Source organism: Aegilops tauschii, chromosome 7 (genome assembly GCF_002575655.3).
Source record: "Aegilops tauschii subsp. strangulata cultivar AL8/78 chromosome 7, Aet v6.0, whole genome shotgun sequence".
Lineage (NCBI taxonomy): Eukaryota > Viridiplantae > Streptophyta > Magnoliopsida > Poales > Poaceae > Aegilops > Aegilops tauschii.
Window position 1 is genome coordinate 419,336,816 of NC_053041.3, and position 17,129 is coordinate 419,353,944.

Here is a 17,129-nt window from a genome sequence, read left to right on the forward strand (position 1 = left end):
GTTACACCAATGAAGGGTGCTCACCGCTTCGGGATCAAGGGCAAGCTAGCTCCTCGCTATATTGGCCCATTCACTATTCTCGAAAGGCGTGGAAAAGTGGCATATCAACTTGAACTTCCGCCGAACCTTTCTCAGGTTCACGATGTGTTCCGCGTGCCACAGCTCCGCCGTTGCTTCAAGGACCCAATCCGAGCAGTGGATCATGAAGTGCTCGAATTGCAGCAGGACCTCTCCTATAAAGAGCACCCGGTCCGCATTCTCGACCAAGCTGAACGCCGCACACGTCAGAAGGCGATCAAGTTCCTCAAAGTCCAGTGGTCGCACCATTCTGAAGATGAAGCCACCTGGGAACGCGAGGATCACCTACGTGATGAATACCCTGCACTGTTTCCTTCTACCTCCTAAATCTCGGGACGAGATTTCTTGTAGTGGAGGAGATTTGTAACGCCCGATAATTAGGCTACAGTAAAACTCTCCTAATGATGCCATGTCATCTCGGTTTACTGTTACTAAACTCTCGTTAGTTCAAAACCCGTTCAAAAGTCAAATTCAAAATATGTCAAACAACAAAAGTTTTCAAAAGTTGAAACAAAAATGTTCGGGCAGTGCCCAAAATGGCATAGGTAATTATGGTGTAGAAGACACAATTTTATAAAATACTTAAATGCCCTAAATTAAATAAAACAGAAAAGGAAAAGAAAATACAAAAGCAGAAGACAAAAGAGAAAAAAAGAGAAAAGGACCCCCTAGACCAGACGGCCCAGCTCGCACCCAGGCCGGCCCACCTGGCCCATCCGGCCGGCCCAGCCGCCTCCCTCGGTCGCTCCCTCCCCTTCCCTGTTCCCCCGACCAGGGTCGGAACAGGGGCGCGCCCCCGCCGGACCCTCCTCGTCGGCGTCGAGGAGAGGATAAGGCCGCCACGCCCCCGCCTCCTCGATCCCGCCTCCCACTCGCCCCCGCTCTCCCTCTCGGCCTCTGCGCCTCCCCCTCAGATCCACCTCCCTCTCCCCTTCGTTCCCCACCGCGTCCGAACGCCGCCATGGACCCGCCGCCGTGAAACGCGCGGCCACAGCCATCGCCTCGCCTCGCCAGTGTGTCCGTCGTCTCCGCCATCGTCTTCCTCGTCGACCGGTGGCCGCAGCTGGAGCTCGGAGGCGCTGCTGCAACGGTCCCCTTCTTCCGCATCTCCTGTCGCCGCCGCTCTTCACCAACTCCGGCGACGCCCCTTTGCTGCTACTAAACCTTTCACCGGCCTCCGTGTGTGCCGCTCGGTGAGCTCCTCCGCCTCCCGCCCTCTCCGTTAGCTTCCTAGCGCACCGTAGCTAGTTTGCCACCGCGCCCGTTTCTGTCCGCCGCCGACAAGCTCGTGGCCGTCTCCACAGCCGTCGTCTTGCTCGCCTGAGCCCGTCACCGTGTTCCTGGAGCTTCCAGGAACCCAACGCGCGCGCGCACATGCCTTCCCGTGCCCCCTAGCGCTGGATCCATTCACGCCCGACTCCGACCATCCGCCGATGGGCTCGCCGCCGTCACTTCCGGCCATCTCCGGCCACGCGACCATCACCACTAGATGTGCCTCTTCACGCTCGTTCGAACGAGCCCATGCGCGCACGGATCCATGCCCTGTGCGCATTTTCTGGCGAACTCCGGCGGGTCAGCGCCGTGCATTTGGTCGCCGGCGGCGAGAGCCGGCCGCGCTGACCTGGCGCCGTGGGTCCCACCGCCTGGGCCACTGACTGGTGGGCCCAGGGCCCCCTATTGACCAGTTGACTGAGTCAACTGCTGACTGGGCCGCCCCTGTCTCACTGACCTATAGGCCCCACCTCAATAAACGAAATAAATAAAAGAATAATTAGTTAATTAAATAGTTTAGCTAATTAGAACCCTAATCTCTCACTCACTACTGGGCCCCACTCGCTGATTAGGTTAGTTAGGTTAAAATAACTCTGTTAGTTAAGCTCTGTCACTGACATGTGGGTCCCACTGGACCCACCTGTCTGGTTTGACTAGTCAACCGCACTGTTGACTGCTGACATCACACATACGTCATGCTGACGTCATCCCATACTGTTCTGGATAATGTTGGATTTAAATAATTAATTAAAAATCAGAAAATGATTAAAACTTTAGAAAATCATATAAAATAATCTGTAACTCGGATGAAAATACTTTCTACATGAAAGTTGCTCAGAACGACGAGACGAATCCGGATACGCAACCCGTTCGTTCACCACACACCCCTAACATATCGAACACACAACTTTCCCCCTCCCGTTCATCTCTTCGAAAACGCGAAACACCGGGAATACTTTCCCGGATGTTTCCCCCCTTCGCCGGTATCACCTACTACCGCGATTGGGCCCCACTAACAACGCTCATTGTCATGTCATGCATCATCATGCATATGTTTGCATTATATTTATTGTTTCTTCCCCCTCTTCTCTCGCTAGACTCCGATACCGACGCTGCTGCTGCCCAGTTCGACTACGGAGCTGACGACCCCTCCTACTTGCCAGAGCAACCAGGCAAGCCCCCCCCCCTTGATCACCAGATATCGCCTATTCTTCTCTATACTCTTGCATTAGAGTAGTGTAGCATGTTACTGCTTTCCGTTAATCCTATTCTACTGCATAGCCTGTCTTTGCCACTACTGTTGTTACCTTTACCTGCAATCCTACATGCTTAGTATAAGATGCTAGTTTTCCATCAGTGGCCCTACATTCTTGTCCGTCTGCTGTGCTATACTATCGGGCCGTGATCACTTGGGCGGTGATCACGGGTATATACTTATATACTTTATACATGATACCTGTGGTGACTAAAGTCGGGTCGGCTCGTAGGAGTACCCGCGAGTGGATCTTGTGGCGGAGAGACAGGGCAGGTTGAGAACACCTAGGCGAGAGGTGGGCCTGGCCCTGGACGGCGTCCGCGGTTACTTCAAAATAACACGCTTAACGAGTTCTTGGTATTTGATCTGAGTCTGGCCATTTGGTCTATACGCACTAACCAACTACGCGGGAACAGTTATGGGCACTCCACGTCGTGGTATCAGCCGAAGCCTTCGTAACGTCAGCGACTGAGCGGCGCGCGGCGGATTGGACTAGAACGCCTGCTAGGCTAGGTCTGCTTTCGACCGCCCTCGCAACGTGCAGGTGTGCAATGGGCGATGGGCCCAGACCCCTGCGCCATAGGATTTAGACCGGCGTGCTGACCTGTCTGTTGTGCCTAGGTGGGGCTGCGACGTGTTGATCTTCCGCGGCCGGGCATGACCCAGATAAGTGTGTCCGGCCAAATGGGATCGAGCGTGTTGGGTTATGTGGTGCACCCCTGCAGGGAAGTTTATCTATTCGAATAGCTGTGTCCCTCGGTAAAAGGACGACCCGGAGTTGTACCTTGACCTTATGACAACTAGAACCGGATACTTAATAAAACACACCCTTCCAAGTGCCAGATATAACCCGGTGATCGCTCTCTAACAGGGCGACGAGGAGGGGATCGCCGGGTAGGATTATGCTATGCGATGCTACTTGGAGGACTTCAATCTACTCTCTTCTACATGCTGCAAGATGGAGGCTGCCAGAAGCATAGTCTTTGACAGGATTAGCTATCCCCCTCTTATTCTGGCATTCTGCAGTTCAGTCCACCGATACGGCCCTTTACACATATACCCATGCATATGTAGCGTAGCTCCTTGCTTGCGAGTACTTTGGATGAGTACTCACGGTTGTTTTTCTCCCTCTTTTCCCCCTTTCCTTTCTACCTGGTTGTCGCAACCAGATGCTAGAGCCCAGGAGCCAGACGCCACCGTCGACGACGACTCCTACTACCCCGGAGGAGCCTACTACTACGTGCAGCCCGCTGACGACGACCAGGAGTAGTTAGGAGGATCCCAGGCAGGAGGCCTGCGCCTCTTTCGATCTGTATCCCCGTTTGTGCTAGCCTTCTTAAGGCAAACTTGTTTAACTTATGCCTGTACTCAGATATTGTTGCTTCCGCTGACTCGTCTATGGAGCACTTGTATTCGAGCCCTCGCGGCCCCTGGCTTGTATTATGATGCTTGTATGACTTATTTATGTTCTAGAGTTGTGTTGTGATATCTTCCCGTGAGTCCCTGATCTTGATCGTACACGTCTGCGTGCATGATTGGTGTACGATTGAATCGGGGGTGTCACACCTGCCGACATGTGATTCAGTGTAGGGGTAAAGCAACAATGGCGAAATTATGAATTTAATGCACTGGTTCATAGCCCATTCTTTGTTGTTTAGTAGTTTATTTCAAGAGTGCAGGTCATTTTGTATATGCTGGATGAATATCTCCCTTATTGTACTGAATTTTACTTGCTAACCAAGATGCCTTTTCTGCATTGTTACATATTGATAGTCCTAGGGATTCCACCATTAGCAAAATTTCACATATATACTCGATGTAAGTGTTCACTACATCTTTAACTGTTCATAGAAGGGTGGTTAGAGATCTGGCATAAATAGTATTCATTGCAAGATTACGTGAAGTACTAATATTCCAATACACGCCAGTATAAGTAAAGATCTGTTAAGTGCATACCTCGGTGACATTGACAGTGCAAGTGTTTTTACATATCTCTTTTGTTGTTATTTGCTTAGCTGATTGATAAACATGTTATGGACCATGGAATATATATGGTACAAGCCTACAAAAGCTAACAGCTTATCTAGCCTCGAATCTAGAAGTGTGACATGCCTTACTTAGAGGGAGAGTTATGGAAATCTCAACAAGAAAATTTTGGCTATTTGTTGTTCTCTATGATTGAAGGCAACTGGTACAGTTACCCCGTAACTAGTGAATCATGGTAAGATTTTTTTAATCTATACGGTTGAAAGGTAAATTTTAGCAAATATCTTGAAATCTCTACAATTCTTTCAGAAAAGTAAGAAGGTTTACCCAAAATAATTGGTTACCTGAAACAACTTAGTCCTATTGGAAGTGTTTTGGCTGTCAAAAATAATGATGACCAGAAGATTGTTTTGCTTAACAAACTATGAAAAACACAAGGAGGCTCTGCAGGATCAGGTTCAGTAGCGATTTCAACGTACCACGGACAAGTTTTTTAGCATTCAATCAGGTTCAATTTTTATTATGCCATTGATATCAAAATCTTGCATGAGTTTTGTTGATTGTTTGGTGACTAAGCCTATGTTGGTTAATATGAATTTGAATTGTACTCTATATCAAGTGATTCTCTGATATAGTAACTCATTTCTAAAAAAATTCGCCCATTCTGATTTTGAAAACGAAGCAGTAACAAATCGGTCGTGATGTTTGAAGCAGAAAATAACTAAATGTAGCCCATTTCATCAGAATTTTGTATTACACAAATTGATAAACTAAGAGCACGAGAAGGCGGGGATGAGCAGATGGCAGCAAGGGAGGCGACTTGGCTCGGATCGGCCATGGCGCTAGCGCTTCTGATTCCCCACCAGCCTCCTTAGTCTCCCAGCCACAACCGCCTCCAATCCCTCATCTGCTTGGTGCTGTGGGACGAAGAGGAATAGGCATGCTCTCATTGCATCCAGCGTCCACACGGTCAGATCAACAAGCCTAAACTTTGTGTGAGCTCCTTCACGACCATTTTCTTAACTTTATTGAGTAGTGAGAACTCAGCCAGAGTTGTGGCATTTATTTACGTTTCGGTTTACATTTAGATTCAGATTTAGAATGGAGAATATGAGAATAGCTCGAACTCAAGCAGAGTTGTGGCATTTGTTAATGTTTCACATTACATTCAGATTCGTTTTGTTTCCCGAATTCATCTTAATTTGTGTCTGCTCTATATCCTCCCGATTCCTATACACGATTGATCTCTCCATTCGGGTTGGTTATACTGTGATCACCAGGTTATGAAAATCTGTATTTTTTTAAAACATGGTCTTGGTTTATTTTAGGCTTTGACAAGGCTTCGATTTTCAGAAACTGTTGCCCAGAGAGATGTCGAGGAAGCACTATGTCTGCTGCAGATGTCAAAGTACTTGATCTGCTCTGATGACCGCCAGCGGTCTAGCCTTGATGTGATCTCCGACATATACTCCATCCAGAGAGATGAAGCAATAGGGACTAGCAACATGGATGTGAAATATGGTCATTCTCTTAACCTTATTTCCACAAGGTTATAGTCTCTACCTACGGCTACATTAATTGGTACCACCATTGCTGGGCATTGATTGCAAACAGAAATTCTCTCCTGCTCGAATGTTTGTGAAAACAGGGGTGCAGTGAGGCTCAGCTAAAGGAATGCCTGGAGTATTGGGAAGTTTGAAGAAGCCTGTGGTGTAGGTACGCTTTTGTAATCAGAATAAATTTATATGCTTCTGCAAATTATGAATCATGTATTCACATTGATTGATTGTAGACTAGCACACCCCTGTCCCTAAACTTGTTCATTTTGTTGGGCTCTTGCGAATCGTGCTGGTCGTTCAGCGCGTCTGGGCATTGGAGTGGGCCAACTACCTGACAACGGGCAAGATAGAGGTGCTCTTTGAGCAGCAGTTGCTTGGCTGCGACCATGAGGTGGGGCTTCTTTTCTTTGATCATTTTTTAACCATGAGGTGATGTTAATAAAAATGAAATCTGATTACCCGAAGAGATCTTAATTTCTGTTTTATAAAGTCAGATTAGTTTTGGTTTTCACTTGTATGCTTTGTAGGTCGGTATACTGACGCATGTGGTACTATAATCATGTGGTACAAAAAAGTAGTTTGTCTATTTTTGTGCTTCGGCCTTCTTTCAGTTTCAGGTGGCCAACCATCAATTGATTATGACGAGAAGTACCTAATTTCAATATCAAAGATTAGCAATCCATGCCAAAATTTTCTGTTGGGGTAGAACAATTTGTCCTTAGGTTGTCCTCCGCTAATTAATTCAGTCATAGTAACATCTGCTATTTCTTTTTGGCTGCTCACACATCTTCATAACGTTGAGACAATTGGAGCATTGCATGTGGTAAGCAATCAGTTCTGCAATCCACTTTTACCCATGCAATTACTTATTGGAGCATTATATACCGTGTAGAATATATTCAGTACATAACTATATTTTCATAAAGCATTTGAACGTTCTCTTTTCAACCTGTGTAATATGTATATATTAATCGAGCTATTCAACTGTAGGTAGTAGGCATAAAAAAAGTAGTGCATATATAGAAAAGAAACCATGGTGCAATAAAGTGCGGCGCTTGCATAGCTTCGCAAGCTTGGAGAGAGATATAGTCAGATCTTTAGTTCATAAGTAAGTGAGTCCTACTTTATTAGTCCACTGATGTCTACTACACAACCTTCTTCTTATAGACGTTGTTGGGCCTCCAAGTGCAGAGGTTTGTAGGACAGTAGAAAGTTTCCCTCAAGTGGATGACCTAAGATTTATCAATCCGTGGGAGGCGTAGGATGAAGATGGTCTCTCTCAAACAACCCTGCAACCAAATAACAAAGAGCCTCTTGTGTCCCCAACACACCCAATACAATGGTAAATTCTATAGGTGCACTAGTTCGGCGAAGAGATGATGATACAAGTGCAATATGGATGGTAGATATAGGTTTTTATAATCTGAAAATATAAAAACAGCAAGGTAACCAATGATAAAAGTGAGCGAAAACGGTATTGCAATGCTATGAAACAAGGCCTAAGGTTTATACTTTCACTAGTGCAAGTTCTCTCAACAATAATAACATAATTGGATCATATAACTATCCCTCAACATGCAACAAAGAGTCACTCCAAAGTCACTAACAGCGGAGAACAAACGAAGAGATTATGGTAGGGTACAAAACCACCTCAAAGTTATTCTTTTTGATCGATCTATCATAGAGTTCGTACTAGAATAACACCTTAAGACACAAATCAATCAAAACCCTAATGTCACCTAGATACTCCAATGTCACCTCAAGTATCTGTGGGTATGATTATACGATATGCATCACACAATCTCAGATTCATCTATTCAACCAACACAAAGTACTTCAAAGAGTGCCCCAAAGTTTCTACCGGAGAGTCAAGACGAAAACGTGTGCCAACCCCTATGCATAAGTTCACGAGGTCACGGAACCCGCAAGTTGATCACCAAAACATACATCAAGTGAATCACGTGATATCCCATTGTCACCACAGATAAGCACATGCAAGACATACATCAAGTGTTCTCAAATCCTTAAAGACTCAATCCGATAAGATGACTTCAAAGGGAAAACTCAATCCATTACAAGAGAGTAGAGGGGGAGAAACATCATAAGATCCAACTATAATAGCAAAGCTCGCGATACATCAAGAACGCGCGCGAGAGAGAGATCAAACACATAGCTATTGGTACATACCCTCAGCCCCGAGGGTGAACTACTCCCTCCTCGTCATGGAGAGCGCCGGGATGATGAAGATGGCCACCGGTGAGGGATCCCCCTCCGGCAGGGTGCCGGAACAGGGTCCCGATTGGTTTTTGGTGGCTACAGAGACTTGCGGCAGCGGAACTCCTGATCTATTCTGTTCCTCGATGTTTTTAGGGTATATATATATATATATATATATATATATATATATATATATATATATATATATATATATATATATATATATATATGCGAAAGAAGTCGGTCTGGGGAGCCACGAGGGGCCCACGAGGATGGGGGCGCGTCTCCGTGCCTCATGGCCACCTCGAAGCTTCCCTGACGTCTACTCCAAGTCTCCTGGATTGCTTCCGTTCCAAAAATAACTCTTCCCAAGGTTTCATTCCGTTTGGACTCCGTTTGATATTCCTTTTCTTCGAAACACTGAAATAGGCAAGAAAACAACAATTTGGGTTCGGCCTCCGGTTAATAGGTTAGTCCCAAAAATAATACTCCCTCCGTCCCGAAATTCATGTCGCGGCGGCATTTTTGCAATTTAGCCCTTGTGGTTTTCCCGACCAAACCCGCGGTCCTCTGTCTCCTTCCTCACTCTTCTCCGACGCCGGCCGATTTGGTCGCGCCTCCCTTGCCCTCGCCCCCGCGGCCTTGCTCCCCCTCCCGCTGCCGCACGCCCCCCCCGCCATCGCCCCACGCGGTGGTCTCCGTCCTCTCCGCCCCCGCCGCCTCGTTCCTCTCTGCTCGCCGGCCGTGAAGGTTCGATTTTTTGGAGACCACTGTCCGGAGTCCTCGCTCTCCTTCCGCCTCTGTCCATCGTCAACCACCTCCTCACCTTCGACCACGAAGCTCGCCCCCTCCATGACGCCGTCGACCAAGGTGGAGGAGCTCAGGTGCCCCTTTTCCGCTCCTCGGACGGCTACGCGCTCAAGGTGGAGGAGCTCACCGTCGAGCTCGCCGGTGTGGTGCTGACTGGCGACTCTGTGGTGGGCAAGTCCAATCTCCTCTCCCGCTTCACCAGCAAGGAGTTCTGCCTCGACTCCAAGTCCACCATCGGCGTCAAGTTCGCCGCCCGCACGCTCCACGTAAGACCAGATTTCCTTGCTGTTCCCCACCTCCTCCTCCTCGGTTAGATCTGCAGCTTATTTTCTTCTTCCCTGCGCTCCAGATCCAAATTATTGCTGCCAAACATGACGAGCTAGCTAGTAAATCGATTGCTAACAAGTCAACTCTGAGTGAAAAGGTACCACTTTTCTAAGTAAACTCAAGTTCATGTGCTTCAGTAATTATTTGTTGAAGATGTACTCAAGTTCATGCTTCGGTAGTTGATGCTCTAGTTATACTCGAGTCTGTATTATACAGAGATGCTCTAGTACAAAGGAGAACAGTGACTTGTAGTTCATGTTGATCAACAAAATTATTGCCAATAAAGTTGATACACATGTTGACCTGTAGGAGTATTTGGCAATTCACAACAATCATGTTATACTCAATTCTTGGTGCTGCTATTTTCAGTTTGTAAAATTAGAGTGCTGAAGAACTGTATTTTCCATTTTGAAACTGAAAATAAGCTGTCAAAACTGAAAGAAATTGGAGTACCGAAGATCTGCTTGTACTGTCATTTTTCTGTTTGAATTGTGCACCAAAAGAAATTGTTGACAATCAGTTAGTACCATAATTATTGACACGGAGTATTTAGGACAATCCATGAGGTTTTCTTAGATGCAAAAAAGTTCTGTTTGTTGTGTGTAAAAAAGTAGTGTGCATATCTTTGAAACATCTTGGAAAATATGCAGAGTAGCTGTTGATGTTGATCTCCAGCATGTATGCAGAGTAGTTGTTTACTGAATTTTAGGAGTAGACTGACTGAAGCAAATTTTATAATGACTGAATTTTCAGCCAAGTTTGTTTCTGAATAGTACTGACATGGAGCGGTGTAGTGGCCATGTATAGTAGTGTAGTGGCCCTGTAGTGACCAAAAATTTCAAATTATTCTGATTAATTCAAATTAATCCAAATAAATTTGTTCACTGTAGATCCAATAGAAAAAAATTGTTCACTAGACTGAAGAAATCGTGCCATCATTGTAGTTCTGATAGATTTCTTGGACTTAAGATTTCAAGACCATGGCATGGAGTAGTTATGGCAGATTGCTGTATTAATATAGGAGTACTCTGTTTAGAACATGGAGCAAATTCAGTAGACATTTTTACAAGAATTCAGTAGATTTCTTTTGTACTGAAAACTTTAGACTTGCTTTTGTACTGCTCCAACTTACTCAAAACTTTAGAACATGCCTCATTGAAATAAATCTACTAACCTTAAAAGTATACTGATTGTGACATTACGATGCCTCATTGAAATAAATCCAAATATTTTAAATTAATTCAAATAACTAAAATTAATCCAAATCAATTCAAATAATTCAAATAAATCCAAATAATTCAAATAACTAAAATGAATCCAAATCAATTCAAATAAATCCAAATAACCCAAATTAATTCAAACATAACTACTTCTAATGTGATAAAGCTTCTGTACAACTTGTGGGGATCATAGTTTCTGGAGTACTCCAAACTAGAGTAATTCCAGCAGTACCAAACATTACTCCAAATTTGCATATGTTTAGTGACTGCATATGTTCAGTGACATAACAGTTTGACGGATAGCAAAGTACAGTGTTTGCGTATGTTCAAAATTGGCTGATCTGCTCTAATTCCACAATACTAGCAATAATTGATCTAGACAAACATTCAATTTCACCAGATGACTATCAGTTTCACCGTGAAAATTGACAGTAAATTTTAACAGTTTGGAGTATAGATTAACTGAAACCTGACATTTTAACTGAATTTTACCTTCTTCCTTCCTTAGGAACATGAGCTCTGGCGGCAACACAAAGAATTCAGTTAATACTATTTTTGCAGAATTGTTGTTGTCAGTTAACTGAAACTACAGCACATTCCAATCAATTGGCTGAAGTAAAGAACTGAAGAGATGGTATGATAACAACTGCTCTATTTGTTCTATCTAATCTGTTCTTTTTTATGTAAGAAAAATATAAGCATGCATTTACCAGTAGGCAAGATCTTCTAGCTACTTTGTAGTGTTATTATTGTCTAAATAGGAACATTTTACCTCGTTAAACATCCTGGTGAGATGTTTAGTCATGCATCCTAATTTGCAGCATGATTAACTCATTTTCCAGATGAAAATAGTTCCATCTCCAAAGGCACTCCTCCCTTATTTATTTTGTGTTCATGTATGGATTCTGACAGAATTCAGACGCTGTTGGGTGTTTAAGTAATCTGTCAGAAGTGTTTATTTCCACGCATGCATTATCAAATTGGCTGTGAGCCGTAAGGTCGAATGCTTAGTATTTTTGCTCATACAAGAAACTTGCTCAGTTCGATTAATTCAGCTCCAATGGCGGTATCTGTAAGACATGGAAGTGTGCAATTTTTATGTATGTGCTCTCATATTTTTGCTCATGCATGCTTTTTTCAGTTAGTTTTTCCCACATTTTGGAAAGAACCATGCACAAAGGAAACAAACACTTCATCTGATGGAGTACCTTCTTCAGCTAGCAGTCCAAGATCAGCTAGCAGTACTCTGATGGAGTACCTTCTTCAGAGGGCAAATAGCACCAGCAGCAGCAGTCACGGCGGCAGTCAACAGCAACAACAGAGGAGCAGTAGCATCAACACGGGGAGAGCAGCAGCAGCAGCACGGGCTAGCTCCACCGGCGGCAGGGGAGAAACAGAGGAGAAACAAGATGCAGCAGCACGGGCTAGCACCATCGGCGGGCACGCAGGCAGAGAAGGAGCACCACGGCGGCGCGTGGGAGCTCGACGAGGAATCGCGGGAGACCACGGAGGACGCGCGCGAGCTGCTGTCCACCGGATCGTGGAGGCCGGCTCCGGCGATGCCCGTAGTTGGATCGCGGTGGCGCACGGGAGGCAGCTCAAGGTGGACTCGCGGGAGCACGAGGAGGACTCGCAGGAGCTCGAGGACGATGAGAGGGAGCTCCTGCTCCACCGGATCGTGGTGGCAAATTCCGGCGACGCCCGCAGGTAATCGCCGCGGGAGGGGATCGCAGCGGCGCAGCCGTGCAGGTCTGGGCGGCGGTGGCGGAGCAGTACTTGGCGACGGCGGCCGCGTTGAAGGTACGTGGCGACGGAGGCGGAACACTTCCTGGTGGGCGGCAATCGCGCAGCTTGGCGGCGCCGGCCCCTGGAGACGCACGGGCGACAGCGGAGGAAGAAGACGAGGTGGAGGGACTTGTTTGTGATTATTTTGAAACTACGAGGGCTTTTTTATAAAATTGGCAATGAACTACGCCTGCAACATGAATTTCGGGACGGAGGGAGTATAAAAGTGTATAAATAAGCCCATTAAACATCCAAAACAGAATATATAATAGCATGGAACAATAAAAAATTATAGATATGTTGGAGACGTATCATCCACTATGGTGTCTACAATGTCAATGATAAAAACGGAATTTTTCATGTGGAATGCTTCTTAGTATAATTCTCAATGTAAATCTTTTTATTGTGGCACGAATATTTAGATCCGAAAGATTTAAGATAAAAGTTTAATGTTGACATAAAAACAATAATACTTCAAACATGCTAACTAAGCAATTATGTTTTATCAAAATAACATAGCCAAAGAAAGCTTATTCCTACAAAATCATATAGTTAGGCCATGTTTCAATATCGTCACACGAACGTTCTCATCATGCATAACCCCGATGACAAGCAGAGCAATCGGTTCATACTTTTTAACGCGTTTCAGCCTTTTCAACTCTACGCAATACATGAGCGCAAGCCATGGATATAACACTATGGGTGGAGTAAAGTATAATGATGGGGGTTATGAGAGAAGACAAAAAGGTAGAAAGTCTCACATTGACGCGGCTAATCAATAGGCTATGGAAATGCCCATCAATTGATGTCAATGAGAGCAGTAGGGATTGCCATGCAACAAATGCACTAGAGCTATAAATGTATGAAAGCTCAACAAAAGAAACTAAGTGGGTGTGCATCTAACTTGCTTGCTCACGGAAACCTAGGGCATTTTGAGGAAGCCCATCATTGGAATATACAAGCCAAGTTCTATAATGAAAAATTCCCACTAGTATATGGAAGTGACAACATAGGAGACTCGATCATGGTGCTACTTTGAAGCACAAGTGTGGAAAAAGGATAGTAACATTGTCCCTTCTCTCTTTTTCTCTCATTTTTTTTCTTGGGCATTTTTTTTTTCTTTGTCCTCTTTTTTTTAGTCCGGAGTCTCATCCCGACTTGTGGGGGAATCATAGTCTCCATCATCCTTTCCTCACATGGGACAATGCTCTAATAATGATGATCATCACACTTTTATTACTTACAACTTAAGAATTACAACTTAGTACTTAGAACAAAATATGACTCTATGTGAATGCCTCCGGCGGTATACCGGCATATGCAATGAATCAAGAGTGACATGTATGAAATTTTTTATGAATGATGGCTTTGCCACAAATACGATGTCAACTACATGATCATGCAAAGCAATATGACAATGATGAAGCGTGTCATAATAAACGGAACGGTGGAAAGTTGCATGGCAATATATCTCGGAATGGCTATGGAAATGCCATGATAGGTAGGTATGGTGACTGTTTTGAGGAAAATATAAGGAAGTTTATGTGTGATAGAGCGTATCATATCACGGGGTTTGGATGCACCGACGAAGTTTGCACCAACTCTCAAGGTGAGAAAGGGCAATGCGCGGTACCGTAGAGGCTAGAAAATTGTGGAAGGTTGAGAGTGCGTATAATCCATGGACTCACATTAGTCATAAAGAACTCATATACTTATTGCAAAGTTTATTAGCCCTCGAAGCAAAGTACTACTACGCATGCCCCTAGAGAGATAGTGTCACGCCCAAGATGCGACCCTATCCTAAAGGAACCCGAAGGTCCCACCAAGGATAGAAGCGCATCTTGAAGACGCTTTTGCAAGGTGGATATCATTACATCAACATTACATAATATTTGGGGATACATACAGGCATACAAATGCCGCAAGAATACGACAATACATCATACATAAGATCAACATCCGACTACGGATGAAACATAAACAGAAACTCAAACGACATCCACCCTGCTAGTCCAGGCTGCCGACCTGGAACCTATCCCCTGATCGAAGAAGAAGCAGAAGAAGAACTCCAAAACAAGAAACATCGCTCTCGCGTCATGGCCATCGCAAAACCTGTACCTGCAACTGGTGTTGTAGTAATCTGTGAGCCACGAGGACTCAGCAATCCCATTACCATGGGTATCAAGACTAGCAAAGCTTAATGGGAAAGGAATGGATAAAGTGGTGAGGTTGCAGCAGCGACTAAGCATGTATGGTGGCTAACTTACGCAAATGAGAGCGAGAAGAGAAGCAAAGGAACGGTCGTGAACTAGCAATGATCAAGAAGTGATCCTGAACTCCTACTTACGTCGAACATAACCCAGAAACCGTGTTCACTTCCCGGACTCCGCCGAGAAGAGACCATCACGGCTACACACACGGTTGATGCGTTTTAATTAAGGTCAAGTGTCAAGTTCTCTACAACCGGATATTAACAAATTCCCATCTGCCATATAACCGCGGGCACGGCTCTCGAAAGTTTATACCCTGCAGGGGTGTCTCAACTTAGCCCATTATAAGCTCTCACGGTCAACGAAGGATATTCCTTCTCCCGGGAAGACCCGATCAGTCTCGGAATCCCGGTTACAAGACATTTCGACAATGGTAAAACAAAACCAGCAAGACCGCCCGATGCGCCGACATCCCGATAGGAGCTGCACATATCTCGTTCTCAGGGCAATACCGGATGAGCAATCCGTACAACTAAAACCAGACCTCAAGTTTCCCCGAGGTGGCGCTGCAAGGGGCTCTAGTTCAGACCAACACTTAGACAAGCATTGGCCCGGGGGGGGGGGTAAATAAAGATGACCCTCGAGAGAGCGACTCCCAAGGGAAAAGTAGGTGGTGGTGAGACAAATGGTAAAACCAAGGTTGGGCCTTGCTGGAAGAGTTTTATTCAAAGCGAACTGTCAAGGGGGTCCCATAAATCACCCAACCGTGTAAGGAACGCAAAATCCGGGAACATAACACCGGTATGACGGAAACTAGGGCGGCAAAAGTGGAACAAAACACCAGGCATAAGGCCGAGCCTTCCACCCTTTACCAAGTATATAGATGCATTAATAATATAAGAGATATTGTGATATCCCAACATAAACATAAACCAACATGGAGCAATCTTCATCTTCATCTTCACCTGCAACTAACAACGCTATAAGAGGGGCTGAGCAAAGCGGTAACATAGGCAAACAATGGTTTCTAGGAAGGGTGACAAAGGTTTGAGGTTCATGGCAATTTGGGAGGCTTGAAGAGCAAGTGAATAGGTAGCGCAGCATAGCGATAGAACGAAGCAACTAGCATAGCAATGATAGTAATGAGATCCAAGGTGACGGTCATCTTGCCTGAAATCCCGCTAGGAAGAAGAACGAGTCCATGAAGAAGATGAAGCTACGAAGACGAATGAATCCTCACGATCGCAACGACACGGGAACTATCGAGAAGAAGCACACAACATAGTAAACACACCACACATGAACAAGGCATGATGCTCAACCAAGTATGATGCATGACAAGGCTATATGAAGCTACTCATGACAAAAGATGATGCATACAAGAACTACACACCAAAGCAAGTTTAAATGAGGCCGGAAACAACATATAACAATTCCGGTAAGTCCTCATATGCAAATTTCGAAATTGGTCCAGAACTGAACAAGCATTAAGTTGAAGTTGTTAAACAGCAAGTTAAGGAGCACCATGATGATCTACACGAAATTCTAGTCAAGTTACATATAAAGTTCAATAGATTCGGAGCTACGGTCTAGAAGATATGAGCAAAACAAGTTAAACATGGCATTGATGCAAAATGCATACAAACATCAAGCAAACACCTTAAAACAAGGACGAAACAAGATAATATGGAACTACATACAATTCTAAACAAGTTTCATATAGAGCATGATCAAAACGGAGCAATGGTGCAACACATACACTCCAAACATGACATAGCAACAATCTGTCCAAAACAGCAACTAGGCAACTAGCGAGCATCAAAACAATATGCTACAGCAACTCAACATGAAAACAAAAGGCATGGCCAGGATGTAAAGGTAAAGCACAAAAAAACATGAACACTGAGCTATCTTCAGAAATCACTAGAACATGCTCAAAAGGACATGGCAAGATTGCAAAGTAATAACAGGTTCACAGACAGAGAATTACTGGACATGGCAGAAATAATAACAGGTAGCAATGTTCAGAGCACGAAACCAATATGGTACAGGAACTTAACATGGCAAAACAAGGCATGGAATGAATCTACTCAACGCATATAACAAAAGTTCCTTACTGACCATAAGTCAAAAAGGACTAGAAGATATGATGGCAAGCATGTAAACATAGCAAGTTTCGTCATCAGGTTTCAGACTTAGCAGAAAACAGAGCATGGCAGAAACAATAATATGAAGGCATCTTGGAGAGCTTGATGCACTCACCACAAAGCAATTCATGACAAAACAAGCATACCTACAGCAAGATGGCATGTTTATGAAGCTATTCATGGCAAGATCAAATACATAGTATGTATGGATCAACTACAACAAGCTTGGCAAAATTGAATAACACGTAAACAATCTGCCAGGA

The 17,129-nt window shown here is 44.7% G+C and overlaps 1 protein-coding gene across 1 annotated transcript; it reads left to right on the forward strand.

The window, feature by feature from the left end:
- Nucleotides 1-4,645: 4,645 nt before the first annotated feature.
- On the forward strand, nucleotides 4,646-12,876 carry LOC109743216 (uncharacterized). The gene is made up of 7 exons (XM_040395979.3): nucleotides 4,646-4,708; nucleotides 5,920-6,102; nucleotides 6,452-6,541; nucleotides 8,904-9,443; nucleotides 9,527-9,601; nucleotides 11,233-11,358; nucleotides 11,866-12,876. The coding sequence occupies exons 1-6, from the start codon at nucleotides 4,646-4,648 to the stop codon at nucleotides 11,269-11,271; spliced, it is 990 nt and encodes a 329-aa protein (XP_040251913.2). The 3' UTR covers nucleotides 11,272-11,358; nucleotides 11,866-12,876.
- The last annotated feature ends 4,253 nt before the right edge of the window (nucleotides 12,877-17,129 follow it).

Bases quoted from the DNA above. Each gene is read 5' to 3' on its own strand.
- LOC109743216 (XM_040395979.3), top strand. From the start codon at position 4,646: ATGGAATATATATGGTACAAGCCTACAAAAGCTAACAGCTTATCTAGC. The intron at 6,542-8,903 runs GTGGGGCTTCTT...TTTGCAATTTAG, and splicing joins TGCTTGGCTGCGACCATGAG to CCCTTGTGGTTTTCCCGACC. The intron at 9,444-9,526 runs GTAAGACCAGAT...CCTGCGCTCCAG, and splicing joins TCGCCGCCCGCACGCTCCAC to ATCCAAATTATTGCTGCCAA.